At 39.6% G+C, this 18,826-nt stretch overlaps 1 protein-coding gene across 1 annotated transcript in view; it reads right to left on the reverse strand.

Annotated features, from left to right (window-relative positions):
• Positions 1–228: 228 nt before the first annotated feature.
• Positions 229–18,826, reverse strand: part of LOC113157483 (glucosidase 2 subunit beta-like) — a 116,409-nt gene continuing 97,811 nt past the window's right edge. Inside the window, exons 14-15 of the mRNA XM_026353001.1 lie at positions 3,695–3,794; positions 229–1,273 (exon numbers count right to left, since the gene is read on the reverse strand). Coding sequence (XP_026208786.1) covers positions 1,136–1,273; positions 3,695–3,794 — 238 coding nt within the window. The 3' untranslated portion in view covers positions 229–1,135. The remainder of the gene's footprint in view (positions 1,274–3,694; positions 3,795–18,826) is intronic.

Genomic DNA, 18,826 nt, shown 5'->3' on the forward strand with positions numbered 1-18,826 from the left:
ACACAGTACTGCAACTGATAATACACAAATGAATGTGTATTTAAGCCTATAAATGAACACAATTGTATCTTAACATCTGACTTTGATTTCATTATTATCTACTGTCGTATCTGCACTTATACAATATGTTAATATTACTGTTGTTGTTGCATATCTAGTGCTAGGCTGTAAACAGTTTAATGTAGTTTGTAGTATGTATATCGAATTGAATGTCACAAGTATGACGATGTAGAAAATATTTTATTTGCAGTAATGCTGGATCTTAAAGGTCTGTAATGCAATGCAAGTATATATACATATACACAAGTCCTTCAATACTGTGATCTGAGTCTGATCCATCACTTCTTACTTACTGTACATTTTCAATAATACACTGATACACTGATATGGTGAAATAACAAATGTATTCTGACCCTTTTTTTTCTAGGAGCTACTTGATTCAAACACTGGAAGTTATTTTATTTTATAAGCTGAAATTAAACATCCTAATGTTGAGTTAAGCAGTAGATTAACTTACAGCTGTACAGTAGAGTTACAGAGAAAAGTGTCCTCTAAAAAAATAAAAAAACAAAAAAAATCTGCAGAAATGACCTTGTTTGTCATTTTAACTGCTAATTGCAACAGCTACACTTTAGCCAAATTAAAATGTTTAAAACGATGTCAGGATTGGCGCTGATAACGAGGAGGATAAACTCTCATAGTTACCTCTTTAATCAGGCTGAAAACAGCTGGACAGTTGTAGCGTTTAGCAAATATGACTCAAACAGTGGGGACTAGGTTCTGCTGTGCATTAGTTATATCTTAGCTAGATGATCAATACATGTCAGTTTTAGTCTTTTTCAGGACTTTACTGACAATGACAATAATTATGTGTGCTTTAGTTTGTGTTGGAATACTTACATGAACTCATTCAAATACTAACATGTAACAGAAATAAAGCAGCAACCATGACTAACATATAAAGTGGTCTGGGAACAGGACTACAGAAGATCCGATTCTGACCTTAGTTCTTGGAAGTATAGATGTTCTGACAACACAGATGTCAGAGGGGACCCTCAGGACCTCAGTCTGTCACCGCGGGCTAGCCAACAGGCGGGGGCTAAGTTAATCTAGGCTAGGCCAGTAAGGGATGGGGTCACAGTTCACTGTGTATGCCCCGCTGCTTTAGCACCGGCTGACAGGCCACAGGAGTCTGAAAGTCCATGATGTACTGGCATTTGCTGGGCTCCTTCGCCGATCGCAAGGCTGTCTCCGTTCCGCATGTCAGTGTGACCTAGAAAAGCACAAAGACAGAAAAAGTTGAGGTGGAGCTGTTGTTAGTCTGAGTCAGGAGCCGTGCGAGTCCATCTCTCAGAGATTGAAGATGATAGAAGATGCTGTCCTGCATGGGACTGTGGGAGTCACAATTACGCAAATAAGAGTTTCAAACAGATCCGAGTCGCTCCTCAAATAAACCGATCGCTTCATCACTGCCCAGCATAAAGGCAGAGTGTTGTTGTGACTGCAGGACACTGTGGCATTATGGGACATCACGGCTGTCGCCCTCACACGTGTGAACAGGCCGGGGGGGAGGGGTGGGGATTATCACTGTCATGACTTTAATAGGTGACTTTGACGCCCTCTGCGAGAGAGTGAAAAAGGAAAAACAACTTATTTTACTTCTAGGAGGTTTCCATAGCAACCCCTCACATCATACAGCACCCCGAACAGACAATCCCTCTGGCGAACAAAAGCACCTGGAGAGTTAGCGAGACGAGAACTTGACAGGTATTATTGTGGTGAAGTTTGAGGCTGGTACAACTGGTGATTTGGTTTTGTCCCGTACTTGGATTAAAAATAGTCTTTTGTTGTGTCACTTAGTGTCTTGTTGCACAGATATATTAAGTGGGTGTCTGTCGCCTAGTGAGAAAAAGTGTTTTGTGCTTGTGCTTGATTATTGGTGCTTTGGCTTTGACTTGCATGAACGAGTGTTGGTGGCGGAGGGTGGCGGGGGGCACATTTTACATGCAACAGATTCACGTTGTGCGATGACGAGTAACTCCCCATCACACATAAGCTGTGGCCAGCGATCAAGGAGAAAAGTTTAGGTGATACTTTTGCTGTAAGACCGGCAACAAATCCACACAAACCAGACTAAAGCTGTCCTTTAAACAAGAAGAGAGGCTGGTTTTAGCTGCGGAGCCAAAGTTCGTAACAGCAACATGTCACAGTCGCAGTCCGACACTTTGAATTCAATTAATAACTGAAGCAGCTGAGTTCAGTTTTCCCCACAGACTCTCGAGACACACTGTACTCTGCTCAAATTCGGATTACCTCAGTATCCACCAGTGAAACAATACATCACTGGCCCCGCTACTTGAGTATAAAAAGAGAAGTGTGTTTCCAAGCAGAAAGCGAGAGCCCTACCCAAGGACGAGGTTCAGCATTTCAAATATAATGAGCATCGACTTCTGACGAGACTTCATTTATGCTGACTGCACACAGTTAGGGGGCCGTATCAAAGGAATTCAATTTAGTCGTCTCAAAAGGGGGGCCCCTGGATGGCACGAGTACATACAAACGGCATTTATTGGACTCTGATTTGAAGAGGGGGGGCCAGGCAAAGAAAATGAGATGATTAAATGTGCTACATTTTTAATTGAGCAAATTCCCACGCAAAAATGTAAATGAAGTGAAAGAGGAGAAGTGGAGCGCAGCAGAAGAAGAAGAAGAAGAGGAGGACGCTGCAGGAGAATGCAACCAAAGCAGCATTAACCATAAAACCAATGTAGACTGACAGAGGAGGGTGGGGAGCAAGTCAGCTTCCATCACTTGGCTTCGGACGAAACATCTTTTTTGCCAGGCTGCTGAGCAGGAGCTCGGACTGAGCATCATTCACTGATTGACTTTACTCCCCGTTGCTGAAATACGCGTGCGCAGAGTGACGCATGTGAAGTGCGCACTGGGTGAGAAGGCTTCAACTTGCGTCTTATAAATGTGGAAAGAAGTGCTTTTATTTATTTTTTTGGGATGGATCTCGAAAGTCGTTTTCTAGCAGCATCCTTTTTGTGGTGGGTGAGTGTTTTCTGAAGTGTGAATCAAAATCAAATCCTAGAAAGAGGTTTTTATTATCATTAAGAGAAACTTGGATTAGAACAGTGCTACGTTTCCACCTACAAACAACAGCCTGATGCTGAATTTAGCATGTGAGCCACTGTACAGGTAATTCTACTGTGTTTTACACAGTGCTTTTATTTCAGACCCTACAGGTTTTATATTTGAACATTGATCTAACAGTAAACTGTGACTGGAAACGGCTAAAGTGACAACACTTTGTTCTCTCTGTAGCTGAGGTAAACTAATTTGGATCAACACCTTTAAGTACTATACAGTACAGTGTCTGCGTGCTATGAGATTATCTGAAGCCAAATTATTTGCCCACATTTGTGCTTTACTATTACATACATATGGTATCATATTTGTTATTACCTTTTAAAAACTAAAACGTCTTTTATAATGTCATAATGAATTTACAATCACGGTCTGTGTGGCAACATTTACCATATTTCCTTTTTTTGTTCCCTCGTCCTTCACTGTATCATCAATCCATCTGTTTGTCAGTCTGTACTTTGCATTCGTTTGTCTATTCGTTTATTCTCTGCTCTCATATTTTCCCCATCGCCGTATGCTTTTGTGAAACACATGTAGTACTTACTGTAGTACTGCGTGAACCTCCTTGCCAGCAGGGCTCTCCATTCTCATACACCATCTGACTGTACTGGTTCTTTGGTGTTCCTGCCCACATCCCCCACTTCCTGAAACAAAGAAAGAAACAAATTCTTCTATTAATACTTTGATAACAAAGTTTCCATCTATCAATCGAGCCAAAGAAAACTCTAATCTTTGGACATAGTGAACACAAATATGTATTTTTTTTAAAAACACCACCAGGTTGGCTTATTGAAAAAAAGACTTCCTCCTAGCAAAAAATAAAATGCTGGCAAGATGGCCAGTCTGGCAGTGCCCTCCATTGGTTCCTGGCACCGGTGCTCCTGCGTCCCCTCTCATAGTCAACAATGGAGGGGAAATATTAATTACAATTTTGTTAGAGATAATTCTGTGTGCAACAGCACACAAGGGAAGGAGAAAGGAAAAGCACGATGCCAGTGAAGCTCTTCTCAGGCGAGACTCTGCCTGCCCAGTGCTAGGCTAATTACATCCTCACCAAACAGTTCAAGGGGAGTTAAGAGAACCAAAGCAAACTGGGTGCCAGTGAACACTGTCCAACACAGTACTGACAGATGCTATTTGATTACGCTTTCACCAGCTACATTTCTCTGATCTTTGGTCGAGCTCAACTTTGAACCCGAGCAGCTTCTTTGAGATGCCGTCGACAGCTCTCACGAAGTACAGATTTCTGATCTCTTCCCTTACTTTGACTAGAAATTATTATTTGACGGCAATGCTACAGTCAATCCTCAGGATAAACCTGATGTTTTGCAGTTTTTTTATTTCCTTTAATCAACAGCGTGTCAATGATCTGTTAATCATTCTGGATAAGGAGCTGCTAAAGGCTATAAATACAACATTGTTCTTTTAATCTGTCTAAGTGCTTCTCTCATCACTCCCAACCTTGTTCCAAGTGGACAACTCTTGATCAATGTGCCCGTGTTGACCTTTCCACAGGGTATTAAAGTAGCAAGGCTGACTCTGCTTGTTCACAAGTATTTGAAGTATTATGGAGGCTAATCTGCTGTATTTCAGGAACTGTGTGACAGACACACTGAGTAATAAAGGAAATACAAGAAAAACTAAATTTATTCTACTGGGTTTTATTAAACTGTGTCTTACAAACATTTTCTTTACACATTTCTTTAAATCCTGTTTTATTCTCATTTGACCTTGAAGAGGACAAACAGAGAGTCCTCTTTGATTTCAAAAAGCACTTTACAGATTTCGCAGACACACGGCTGTCTCCAGGTCCCAGAGTGTGGCTTCTCTGCCGTCCATGATGTGCATGGCTTATTTAAGATGCCTGAACGGGTCAGTCAGAGGTGAATTGCTCATACAAGTGGAAGCCGACTGGGCCCGAGCGTCTCGGCTTTTTCCTTCCAGCCTGTTTGATTGGGTTTTAGCACTCTGTTAGCACCGGGAGGCTCTCAAATGGATTGCTGTCAGGGCCAGCAGGCATGGCAAGCGGAGAAAGTGACAGTGCTCCGGCTCTCGCTGCTAGCTGATCAGTGATCCCCTGCGCATCGCCTCCTCATTCGTCACAACCCCTTTCCCCTAATACACCTCATTCCCTTTCCTCACCTTCGTTCACTTCCTTCCTTAATCTCCATTCTAGCTCTGTCAGTCCTCCTGTGCCCCAGGAGGCAGTGTAGGCCCTGTCAATTAGACTTTAGTTATCCCTGGGATGTGGCCAGCACACTCCAGTCACCTGGCCTCACAGGAGTCGTGAGATGGTTTCCTATTGACAGATCATTCCCCGTAATAATACCTGCTTTCACTTGGTATTGGCAGGCCATTTCTACAGTCATTCTAGCATTATCAGCAGAATCGGTTATTTACACCTCTGAAAAACAACACATTGGAACTCATTGCTTAATTTCATGGCTTGAACATTACTATATGTTGGTCTGACCCTGTGACAGACAATATAGCACAACCCAAATGTGGAAAATGGACGCCCCTGGCTCAATGACAACCTCATTTTCTCATCCAATTTATCACAGTTTGGCTTTAAGCTGCAGCTATGATACACATGATGCTCACTTACACTTGTTTCAGCATGGCCAGTCTCCTTCAATTATGCGACTTACATAGATGTACAGTATATATTTTTCTTCCTTTATATATATAACATGCTGGCTAATCTGCAGCACCGGTTTACCTCACACTCAACATTTCTTTTAGACCAATGATGCAATTTTTTCAGGAGAAGAATGAGGAATAGGCACATTTCTGGTTGCAGTCAAATGCAATAACATGAGTGAACATAATTAAAATATGCAAATGGAATACCATTGGCAGTCGAGGGATGAAGGCATCCTAACTTGTGGAAATCCATTTCTCTCTGTATTCAGAGAAGGGGGGGACCACAAAAGCAGACTTCCTTTAAATGATTAATGATGGGAGATATTAAACACATGCGGCTTTTAAGGCTTAAAACGTCAAAAATCTTATTTACAGAGATCTGGGTTATGACTCATGCTTTGTCTGCCCTCCTTTAATGCCATAAATGCATCTTCCATCACAAATAAACCTGTAATAGCAGCATATCTAGCCTGCTAAACCTATTATCCATATATTTACTCTGCATTGTGGGTGAGATAGCGGGCCTTGGAGAACTCAGACATGCCTGTAACGTACAATCTCATTTAGTCAATCTCATTTAATTTTCTCTGTGAATCACTAAGGTGTGATTTCTATTGACATACACCATAGCAGACTGGGTTGTGATTTAATTATATCTAGTACCGAGTACAAAAATACACTAAAAGTGCAGTTTTAACTACTTGATCAGAGATCAATTCAGATTGAATTCAAGTCTTTTATAAAGAACAGAAAAACTATAATACATTGTTCATCAAGCTCTACATCTAAACATGTAAAATACTTTTTGTAACTATTATGACAAAATTTGTGTCACATTGCTCCTGCTTTTTTTTTTCCAACTGATTTTTAAACAAAATTAATCCTCATTAGGAATAATTAGCATTAAAAGAAACTGATTAGCTTCCTTTTCATCTTCTGATAATGGCTTGAGCTCATATAAGCTCCTCTTATTTCTTTAAAACGATGCGGTCACCACTGATTCCGTTTTAAACTTCACTGCGGCGTTAATCCGCATGCCTCGAGTGATAAATCCCGAAGATCCACAGCTAATCTTGCTCAACACTGAGAGGAGAGCAAGCCCCTCTGATACAGCCACAAATCAACCTTTCAGAAGCAATTATCATTTAGACAACTCTACTCTGGTGTTTAAACACCCCGCAGATACTGGGGTGGAGGGATGTTGGCCAAAAGTATATTTGTGCATGCCCATGTATGTGTGGGTGTGTACTCTTAGACCGTGGGGCTTCACTGGATAGAATCTGGATGAACAAAACCAAACAGGAAAAAACTAATATAAAGGTGTTTGGTCTTGTTTGGTTTGTGTGGTTTCTTCAAGTAAACGCAGTAAAAAGTTTCTCATCTGCCTCCAGAATAAATTAGTGTATATACTGTGTACAACTGTGTGTACTCTATGTAAAGGAATAGTATTATCACAACATGTGCTACCACATAAAAAACACTAGTGCAACAACTGTACTACTATCAAAATACTGAAAACTATCTAAACAAGCCTTTAATGAGAACTGCTGTTTTGTGCTTGGTTAGGTCCTAGGTCACTTACCAGTGAGAGGATGAAATACACTCCCCTCTAAAAGTATTGGAAAAAGGGAGGCCAGTTCTTTTATTTTTGCTGTCGATTAAAAAACATTTGAGTTTGTATGTCGGACATGTAGACTAAAGAACACAACATAAGGTGACGACGGAAACATTGAGAGAGCTGTAAAGAAAAATCCTCAAACAACAGTGAAATCAGCAACAACCTCCAGAGGTCAAGAATGAAGGTATTATCTACTGTTTGCAGAAGACCTCATGAACAAAAGTACAGAGGCAAACTACTCGTTAGCAAGAGGAAGACCAGACTGGAATTTGCCAAAACCTGCAGAAATGAGGTTGAGTTCAAAAACAAAGTTTTAGAAAATGATGACACAAAGAAACGTTTAGTTTCTTCTCCAAAGTGATTGAAAGGCTAAAGTTTGAAGAAAGAAATGCTCTGCTAATGATCCCAAACATACAAGCTCATCTGTGAAGCACAGTGGAGGTAATGTCATGGCTTGGGCACAGCTTCTTCTGGGACAGGCTCAATAATCTTAATTGATGATATAACACATGATGGGAACAGCAAAATTAAGAACTCTACGAATAACTTTTGCCTGCTAATTTAAAGAAATATGCAACCAAACTGACGGGAGATCCTTCATCATGCAGCAAGATGGGTTCAAGCAAAAAGCTATCTTCTAAACTATGTATTAAATCCAGAGGTAAATACTTGGAAATAAAAGCTGAAATTAAATCTTCTATCTTATATGTCAAACCCAATGTTTAGAGCCCATAGCAAAAATCAAGGAACTGGCCTCACTTCTTCGACGATGATATGAGATTTAGATTCTAAATAAGCTGGATTAGCTTACAAGGCCGGTAAAAAGACATCTAGAGATCTGGGTTTTCAACATCAAAGCCTGATTTCGACAACACAGGTTTGTAGAGGTGTGTCATGGATCAAACAAAGGAGATTTCTGATGTCTTTAGAAAACGAGTTGTTGGTGCTTAACATGCTGGAAATGGTTATAAATCAATTTCTAGAGTTTGGACTCCACTAGTTGACTGTCAGGAAGATGGAGACTGTTCATTACCATTAATACTCTTCCCAGGAGTGGTCGACCAACAAAGATTATAACAAGAGCATGGGGGTTACAATGGTGCGCATAGCAGAGTTGCAAAGAGAGAGCCACTACTGTCCAAAAAGAACATTGCCGACCACCCGTGTTTTGCTCAAAGCCTACTAGAAGAATATTCTGTGGGTATTTAAACCCAAAGGAGAATATTTTGTCTTGAATAAGAAGCTTTTTGTTTGGCGACAACCAAACACTGCATACCAGCGTAGGAACCATATCCCATCTGGTAAACATGGTTGTGGCACATCATTGGATTTGGTCTGTTTAAACTATTTAACTACTTTCAGGATTTATATCAAAATATGAGGAGGATTGAGGTTATATTTATGCACAAATAGAGAAAATTCAAACAGTTTTATAAATATCAAACATTCACTGCATATGCAAATACATATCAAAAATTGTTGTTACAGGCGCAAAAAGTAAAAATGTCTTCCCGACACCAAAATTGATGCATTTGAGATGACAACCAACCCTAGTAGCGAGTCCCATCGATTCCTATTGTTAAGGAGTGTGAACATCAAGTTCGGTCTGACTCATTTTGTTACAACTATTAACAATCAGAACACTCAGCATGAGATTACTAGGAAACATTTCAAAAGGCAGCTCCTTATACTGAATCCTCCTTTCCTTATAAAAATGACTGTTGATAGTTAAATGTGGTCCTCTGTCTGTGCATATAACTCCTTCCCACTACCAATCTACCAATGCAATCAATTATAATTGCATTGGTAGATACAGCTATGTGTTTCACGGCTTTAACAAAGGGTCTGAAAAAATGTAAAACAATGTAGCACAATATGATTCTGTACAAGATAAGAGGTAGGTGCTGCACACCACCATGACCAAACCTATATGTCTACACATCCACAGAATTCTATTTAGTGATAATTTTTAAATGACTGGTGATGATGATGTGAGACGTAGGCTACGGTGAAATTCTCCAGAGTTATTGTTCATCGGACATCCATCTGCAAGAAGGGAGATTAGTAGACGGCCAACCCGCCAGCTAATACCTGGCTACATACAGAGACTCAACACCCCGCCCCACAACGCTCTGTTTTGCAGAACAACTACATTTTCAGTTTTACTTTAAGATAAAACTCAGTCTTATCCATCTGCTAATAAACTGATTCATTTCTACTTTAAGCCACACAGCTCACACAAGAAATAGAAAGGGCCAGCTCCCTATGATTTGCCAAGTGTAAACAACCCGTCTGTAATATGAAATATATATGTAAAATGCAACTTCCAGGTCCCGCTCCCTCTGGCCTGTAACCCTGCGGAGTTACAGTTTGGGGTGCAGTTTCAGTGTTTGCTTATCAGTCTATGTATCATATCCAATGTTTATATATTTGACTTGTTCTTTATAGTTCCCAACTGTTAACTTTACGTCCATGTACATGTGACTAGTGCTCATGTTAACTTTACGCCAATTAACATGGCACCAACATGATTGATTTCTTTCAATTCAGAAATCAACTGATAAACTATGGATGCTTTACATGTATGATTTTAGATTTAGATTATATATTATATAGATTGTATATAGTGAAATAACAAGATGCACAACAGTGCTGCATATTAAACAAATGTTTGGACCTGGAAACACTATTTTCACTTGACAACCAGATACTGAATGCACCCAGAGCAGTTCAGAGTAAAACACGCACCACTTTCTGGTAACCTGATATTCAAAGAAGACTGATATCTGGGCAAAGTTAGTTTACCTGAATCATTTTGATGCACAGTAGTGCATATCAAGGCTGAGTGTTTATTTTGTGATTTCATTTTATGGCTTTGACTGATATCTTTTTCTCTCTACTCCAACCTCGTATGGTCTCTCTCTCTCTTTATGCCACATACATCACTTCCATATTGAGATGTCATGGTTGAGAAAACTACAGATTTGCTTAAAGAAATCAAAGAGTTTTTTTTTTTAAACAATTTCAAGGAATGGTGGTTTATCGTCTTGGTCTCTGCTAATAAAGTCTTCTAAATGTTTTCATTATATACAGTAATTTATTTGTTTAAATAAATCTGGTTGTACTATACAATTTCAGAATTAAAGCCAATAATATTTGAGACTGAATTATTTAACTGACTATGGGGTTCATTTCAATTGTGTAAGGATTTCTACTTCCTGGTTTGTGATATTATACGGAAAGTAATTATCATATGCATTGTATGTATGCATTTTTCAAAACTTCAATCTGGTTTATTCTGTTTCATGTGTTGCCTAGTGTTTCTGTTGACTAGAAATGCACTGAAAATGACAAAAAAAGAGATTAAGTTGACTAACTATTGGCTAAACTAATTGACTTTTGATCTCAGGACTAAATTAACACTGGAGAAGCAAGTTAGTCCCTTCACTGTGCTGTTAATGCAGTAATCATTTACAGCATGCGACCCGGCGCTGCATTGGCAGTAGCGGGTGCAATTAGGAGGCTGCTGGTTAATTTGGATTCAGTGAAGCAGTGCCACAAAAGAAGGCCTCACTCACACAGCTAAACAGTGCCAAGCATCACTAACCTCTGCTACTCGTGTAAGGTCACCAATCAGAGAGCGGCGTTTTGAGATGAGCCCAGCCGGTGTCATTACTGTGCCAGTCAGCGATGCTCTTCTCACCCTGCTACCACCCATTGTGCTCAGAATCTTAATAAATAATTCAAACACACAGGAACATGTGAAGGGCACATGCTCATTCTGGACTGTATTGGCTTCATTTCATATGTCTGATGTAGGGACTGATAGCTAGTTTGATTTATTTATAAATTACAAGAAGCAGAACAGGATTATATTATATTATATTATATTATATTATATTATATTATATTATATTATATTATATTATATTATATTATATTATATTATTCACATAATGCAAATTAGTGAATGTGGGAAAAAAAAACAAAACAAGATAACCTGTTAAAATGGCAGATAGTATCTTAGACGTTTTTGATTTGGCCAACTATTACCCTGGCAAGTTTTATTATATACCGTGTACAGATGTTTTTGCATTCGCTGCCAAAGATCGAGGCCATTTCATGTGCAAACTCCGGGTGCATATTTCATCCACAGCTCCTGACAGATATGAATCAGGGTGGATGTCAAACCTAAATCAGTATTCTGTTAACAGCTCACTTGTGCCTCATTAACGACAGGCCTAGACGTTGCCATGACTACCCAGCAGAGAGGCCATCAGGGGTTCACGGTGTCAGCTTCACCCCCCCCTCCCTACCACTTTAACCCTCTTCTCAGACACACAAGAGACGTTACCCCTTTGCCTTGATTGCCAGATAAATGTGGGCTGTTTGCTTCAGAGACCACATGTACAAACATTATCAACACCAATATATTCATGTTACATTTCTTGTATATAAGTGAATTTCTGTATCTGTTTATCATGGGCTGCACTAGTATGCTGTGGCATGCTCTTTTTGAGTGGTGGGCATTAGAGAGGTGCCATGTTTCCAGGTAAAAAGGGCCCCTCTCCTCACTAATGGCACTCGAGTGAATGACCTTGACAGCTTGAAAATGAGCACATTAAGTAGAACACTTAAATGTATAATTATGCACTTGTTCCAGTAGAACCATCACTATTCTGTAGGTTAAATCATTTCAGCATAGATGAATCCGGTTTTGGGGCTTTGATATGAACACATGAAAGGGACCATCGTCACTCCCTTCATTAACTGGGGACGTTCATAAAAGCAAAGCTGCAGAAAATATAGCAACAAAAACAGGCATTAGTCGTTTCACTACAAAGAAACGTGCATGAAAATGCAATGTGCTTGTTTTCAACATGACAATTTAACACTTTAATCAGAAGGGATAGATAACATGTATTATGTATTAAGAACACAAGCACAGTGTTAAAACTTTTATAGCTGCTGGTGGGATGACAAGTTCTAATCCAAATATAATGCATGGTTAAGTATACAACATAAACCTTTAAAGATGTGATGTTCTGACTTTCAAAGAAATCTGAATTATTTGTAAGGGTCTACCTATCAAAAATAAATATATAAATAATTGAAATCTACAACAGAATAAAGCAAGGCGTCTACACAGAAAGTGCAGTGTGAGCAGCATGTCAGCAGAGCAACAGCAGCAGCTCTTGTGCTGCGTGTGTCTACACAAGAGGCATCTGGATCAATACAAAGTGTAGGTCATCCATGTTTTGGAAGCACTCAATTTGGGTTGCATTTGCACGTATAGAGCATGTGACGCGAGCTGTGTAGACAGTTTCACTGGAAAAAATAAGGGCATATTGGTCGAGTAGAAATATAAAGTTGAAATGTCGAGAATAAACTCGACAATAAAGGTTCAAGTCGTACTATAATGTAAGATTATATTAAGCTTTGGCACATATCCTTTTATGTGTTGGTTGAATTAACTGGTGAAATTGTAATGTAGTAAGGAAATAAGAATGAGGACTTTAAAGAGATAGCACTGAAAACTGCAGCACTTGAGACAGAAAGGTACCAAAACAAAGAGGTAGCCACAAACCTAAATGAGAAAAGACTGATGCAGAGGTAGCAATAGTTGCTCCTGTGTGCAATACAGGGACGATATGTTGTAAGACAGCTGATCTAGTTGTCCAGGCGAGTGCATTGTGTGATATGCAGACATTATATTATAATAGGTCCCAACACACTACGGCCTATTGATTTATCAAACAGCTAAACCCGTACAGCAGTGCCATGAGTGATTGTGTTGATGGTTTTAGTTGCTACATTGCGTGAATTCAAGTGTGAGTCCTGCACAGAAAGACAAGCATGTTTAAAGTTAACGTGCCCATTTCTCCACGTCTCCTCTCAAGTGAGCAATAGATATAATTGAGTAGTCTGCTTTTACTACTGGGTCATTGTTTGTTCGGTCAGCTCCATCCATACAGTGACTAAAACCATCAATATAAGAATTGATGGCAAAGCCTTATTTTTTACAGTACAAGCTGTCTTGTGCATTTAAATTCAATGGGAGCTGTAGTTTTCTTTGTGTGCCTCGACCTTATGTGTGTACGTATGATAAAATATAGATATAGTTGACATCAGGAATTCAGCTCATCAGGTCAAGTTTGGACACCACATAGACATGACCATATTTCTGTAACAAAGCAGATTTTATAACATCTAACAGGTCAAAAATATAGTTTAGAATGTTAATATTGTAATATTGTAATATTACAGGAATTCTTACATAGACATACAGACGCATATGATGTGCAAACATTAGTAATGTCTTACAAGAGCAAGTCATGTTTGCTTATGCAGGTGTCTTAATATAAAGGAACAGCTGATTAGTCGAATCACTATAACACAGCTGAAGAAGAAAAGTATCTTTTTATGAACAACGCAGTAATTCCTATAAGTACTGTAGTGTCACACACTTAAAATGTAAAATACTCACTTTATTTAAAACAGTGGTGTGCTATATCTGATTGTTAAGTAGTTTTAATTATCTTTTGAGCTCTGTGATTTAATCTAAAGCAAATTGGATTTGAAATTAGAAATGCCCACTATAAATATTCTGTTAATAAAGTACCCACCACCTCTGTCCTTCTGTATCCGACACTACGTCAAGTCATCTTGATAATGTTCCACTGTAGCTTGACAGCATAAGCATGGATGTGCTTTACTGTCGTACCGAGACACCTGTGATTTCTAGTTTTGTTGCTACTGTCCTTGCTTTTTATACAATTAGTGAAAGGGTTAAATTTCAACACTGCCACAATGACAGATATTACTCCGATTGTATTTTTAGCCCATAACTACCACCCTAAGTGAAGCTATTTTGTCAAGAGGCGTTCAAGTGTCATTGCCTGATTCAATCTCAGGTTGATGTTCAGCTTCTTTGTGCTCATTTATAACCTGCTTGTGTTTGAGCAGTTTCACAGTAATAATCTTACAGCTCCCTTGTGATTGCTGTGCAATAAAATGGTCACCTATAGAGATAATTAGCTACAGCACTTGCCCCCTGTTTATACATGCAGCCACTGCAGAAAACTGCAAGTGAACAGTAATTTTACCTTAAACGGAAAAGGGACAAGATATATTTTCCATTAATATGTAATTCCTTTTTGTTGAGCTCTTCTGCCGCTGTAGTGAGAAACTGACTCTTATTGATCAAAAGAACACATTTTCATATAACCATGACGAGTAGAGTCTCCTTTCTTTGGCCTGCACCAATAAATTTGCTCAGCTGGATCATTCAAGCTAAAGCCCCTCAAAGGACTTTGACAGCCTGGAGGCATTCACATCACTGCAGCTCTTTCTCTCGACACCTTGAGATTTTTCTCTGCTACATTCTGGCGATCTTTTATTTGGAGCACTACAGAGCTGCATAGTGGCAAAACAATTCAGGGTCACTAGCGCTGGTGTTTAAGTGACTCTGGAAGTCGGTGTTGTAATACTACATCTGCATGTAGCTCAGAAAAGGCAGATCTGTAAACAGCGCACGTCTGTCTACAGTGTACCCCTACCAACATCCAACCTATTTGTATTTTTCATGGTGGCCAGCACATCCCACTCTCTCTGGGGTTGCTCTGCGCTGTCATTTCAACTGCCTGGCTCCTTCGCAGTGGGCATACGCACTCATTCAATGTGGTTTCAACGTTGCTAGGCTACCTCACTTCTCCACTGTTTTCTATTTGAAAATCTACTGTTCAATAAAGCAGTTCAAGGGAGACCTGTGGGTTTGAATAGTGAGTGATATGAACCTGCAGGAATAACTGACAACACTAATAGCCTTTTTCTTTTTTTTTTTGGTTTCACAATACCCGTTTTCTTTTTTCCCATGACTCTGTAACTCAGTAGCAGTATCTGTGCCTACCTCTACAGCCCTTCAGTCATAATATTCACACATTGGAACATTTATAACCTTCCTCACTTATATTTTCCTGGTCTAAAAGCATGCAATCTGACTCATAACCAGAGTGGTGAGAATCTTCCCTTTGTAGTCCTCCACTGTTCTTTTACGGTTTGTATATTCTTATCCGCCCAGCAGTGTCTGGGAGTTATTATTATTCCTGTTTTGTCTATCCTGCTTTCAGCTTTGGATGTTGGGCGTATTCCAAGCTTGGACTGTCAAACACAGTGTGTTTCCAAGGTTGAAGGGTGAACAAGCAAGCTGCTCGCCGGTCCCTGCACAATTTCAGCACTGCCTTTTTCTCTCTCCTCGTGTGCCCTCAGTGATGACGAGCACAGAGCTGTTTGACCCCTGCACAACAGAAGGTCTAGCTCCTTGAACTTTGCGGGGCAACAGACGCCGACCCCTGTGACCTTAAATGCGTGGCCACCTGATTTCCCTGGGGCCCAGAAACAAAAACTCATTGGTTGACCCCTCTACTGATCCCTTCCTCCTTCACAGTTACATTTAAGTCATCACACCCCTTCCTGTTAAGGTAATATGCATTTTAAAAAAATACTATTATTCTTGATTGCTTTTTTGTTCGGCTAGATGTTTCTGGAAGATCTATCTACATTTTCCCAGCATGTGCTTTTATCTCTTATTGACCTTTAGAAAAACATAATAATATAATATTTGTAACATATCTGACTTCATATCCAGAACAAAGGTTTCAGAGTTCAAACATCTCCGTCTGTTCCATGTCACTGCAGCTGGAGCCATTTCAATGTGTTTATCCTAAGCTAACTCTGAAAGGGACCACATAAATATTTCAAATGCACTTCTACTGAAAGGTTATTATGTCCAGGCACTGTTGGGAGGGCATACTTTAAAGAGTTGTTTTTTGTAGTTGCTGTGGTTGTTAGCAGAAAATGGCTTAGGACTACTTAACACTAAGCTAATTACTGGATGTTGACAATGTACTTCCTGGGGACTTGTTTTTTAAACTTAAATGGATCAGACGGATTGTGAGCTGTGGTACAGCATGTATTTAAGCCATTATAGTCATTTGAAAGAAATTAAAATGGGTTATATATTGGTTGCTTGCTGTTAACCAGAGAAAATCTTCTTCTGGTGTCTTGTGTGATATACTTGATTGTAATGCTCAGTAAGAACCTGTTTCTTGTTGTTAGTTGGTGTCCTCATGCTGTTTCTGCCTATGAGAATTTGAAACTGCGTTTTACTTTTGTCTTTGTCATAATTTTCTCAATAGTGGTAAAATATGACTGCATTTAATTATGTTCCTGTGGTTTCACCATGTTGGTGTTTCACATTAGTTTTTGAAAACCTAACATACAAGCCGCTCTACTATTATTTTCCACGTACTTCATTCTCATTTTAATGCTGCTTTATATTAAAACCTATAATTTCACAAATACCCTAATTTTTCAAAACACCCACTTCTACCACTCCAGCTGGAACTCTCACAGTATAGCAGTATTAACATCCCTGTAGCGCATTGAAGGCCGGCTCATTCTTTTCACATCTCGCGTCTGAGTGGTTGACCAAGTCTTTGAGCAACACTGCAAATGCTGACTGTGCATGCGCTACACAAATTCACTGGATGGTCATTCGTGCAAATTTTTTCGTTGTTTATCAACATCATATTTTCTACTGTATAGGTGAAAACATATCCTAGAGCAAGCGGAAACCATGAAGCCCTAATGGACTGCTACTAACAGATCAAAATAAATAGCTGCAGGGAATTGATTTCTTCACTTTTTGGTAGGGTGGACACCAAAATGAGCCTCCTCTTATACACGTGAACATACCAGCATTTCCTTTTACTCCAAAAAAGTTAAACACAATTTTGCACAGACATGCAGCTTGTAGTCTTGGTCCAGTTTTAGGGGAGAAGGGGTGAGACATTTTGGTGACGTTTTATTGTGAGATCAGCTACTGCGTTTTAAGTCCAAATCATTTCTAAAATGTGCAAAACTAGCAAAAGCACACAGTTCATTCAACATTAATGTTGTGAAGGTGACATATTTCCGACATGCATGTTGTACATCACACTAATCACAGAGCTAAAGCCTGGGTGCCGGTAACCTATGTAAGATGTACGCCTTCACTACGGTGTTTTAAAGTGCAGTGTAAATAGACAAAAGCATCTTATGGCAGTGCTTCTGTGTTAAAGAGGTTTAACACATCATTGTCATTATTGTGTTAGACAGGCTTGTGAGGAAAGGGTGATCAATATTCTGTTTCTATGTAAAGTATGAACTCCATTTGTTACTTCTCACTCATTCAATATGTCAAGACCATTTAAACACTAGATAGTAAAAGCAGCACCAACTCTATGTGCTACAGCATATTACTGATTTACAGATATGTGTATATTTGTCTGGATTTTGACGTAAACTGCATTTAGTAAATATAGTGTTTGCTATCCTGTCACTATATCCAGCATGTCTGCCTTAGCAGGGGTTGGTGGGTGGGGGTGTGGACATTATGAAGATGGACGACGCTGTCACAGTGGGATGGTGTTTGTAGCAATGCAAGCATTTTCTTCCACTCTATTATCATTATCATGGGTGATGTTATTGTTCCAATAGCCATTTCAGGAAGCTGTTGAGCTGCTGAGAATGAAAGGCAAAAAAGCTAAATGGAAAACGGAGACATTGGAATTCAAGAAGTGAATATGAGTTGTATAATATCTACATTTACAGATAATTGGGAGCATGCAGTATGACTGCTGTGCCTTGTGAAATCTTTATGGCTATGTGTGTGGCCACAATATAAAAGCAACTAGCTACAAAAGAAAGTGTTCCCAGGCTGATTTATTGTTCCTTAAGAACATTTGTATAGTTAATGGCCTAACACCAACTATGCTGCAAAACCAATCATGAAGGAAGGTTAGGGCTCAGGGAACAATTTTAACTTTTATGAGCCTTGACACACTTCACAAACTGAACACTGGCCATGAGCCATAATCAAAATTCTGCAGCAAGACCATCCATTTAATTCTGCAGAAACGTAACATAACTAATCCAAATTAGTCTAAATGGTACAAGCAAGTATTAACAATGTCATCGCCACCCTAGTCACAGTTCCAGCTTCACGCTATCATTGACAGGCCGCACATGTTAATGCCATTCCTGCTTCTCTCCCCCTCCTCTTTCTCACATGGTTGTCCTTTAGGATGCTGGAGCAGGTGTGATAAATGCTGCCGTTTAAATCAAAGCACTCCCCTCTCCCCCCCTCACCTCCTCTGGGGAGAAGGAGGATGCCTCCATGCAGATTGATATCAGGAGGCCCAGCCATATCCTGCAAGAGCTGACTGATGGTCTGTCTGGATAAAAAATGAACTTTATTCCCAGCGTGCGAACTATGATTCATGTATCTCCCCTCCCCCTGCTTCCCCAAAACCATTTCACACACACCATCACTACACACTCTCTGGAAACCGTATAGTACATCATATAGTG

Source organism: Anabas testudineus, chromosome 18, assembly GCF_900324465.2.
Source record: "Anabas testudineus chromosome 18, fAnaTes1.2, whole genome shotgun sequence".
In the NCBI taxonomy this organism is placed as follows: Eukaryota; Metazoa; Chordata; class Actinopteri; order Anabantiformes; family Anabantidae; genus Anabas; species Anabas testudineus.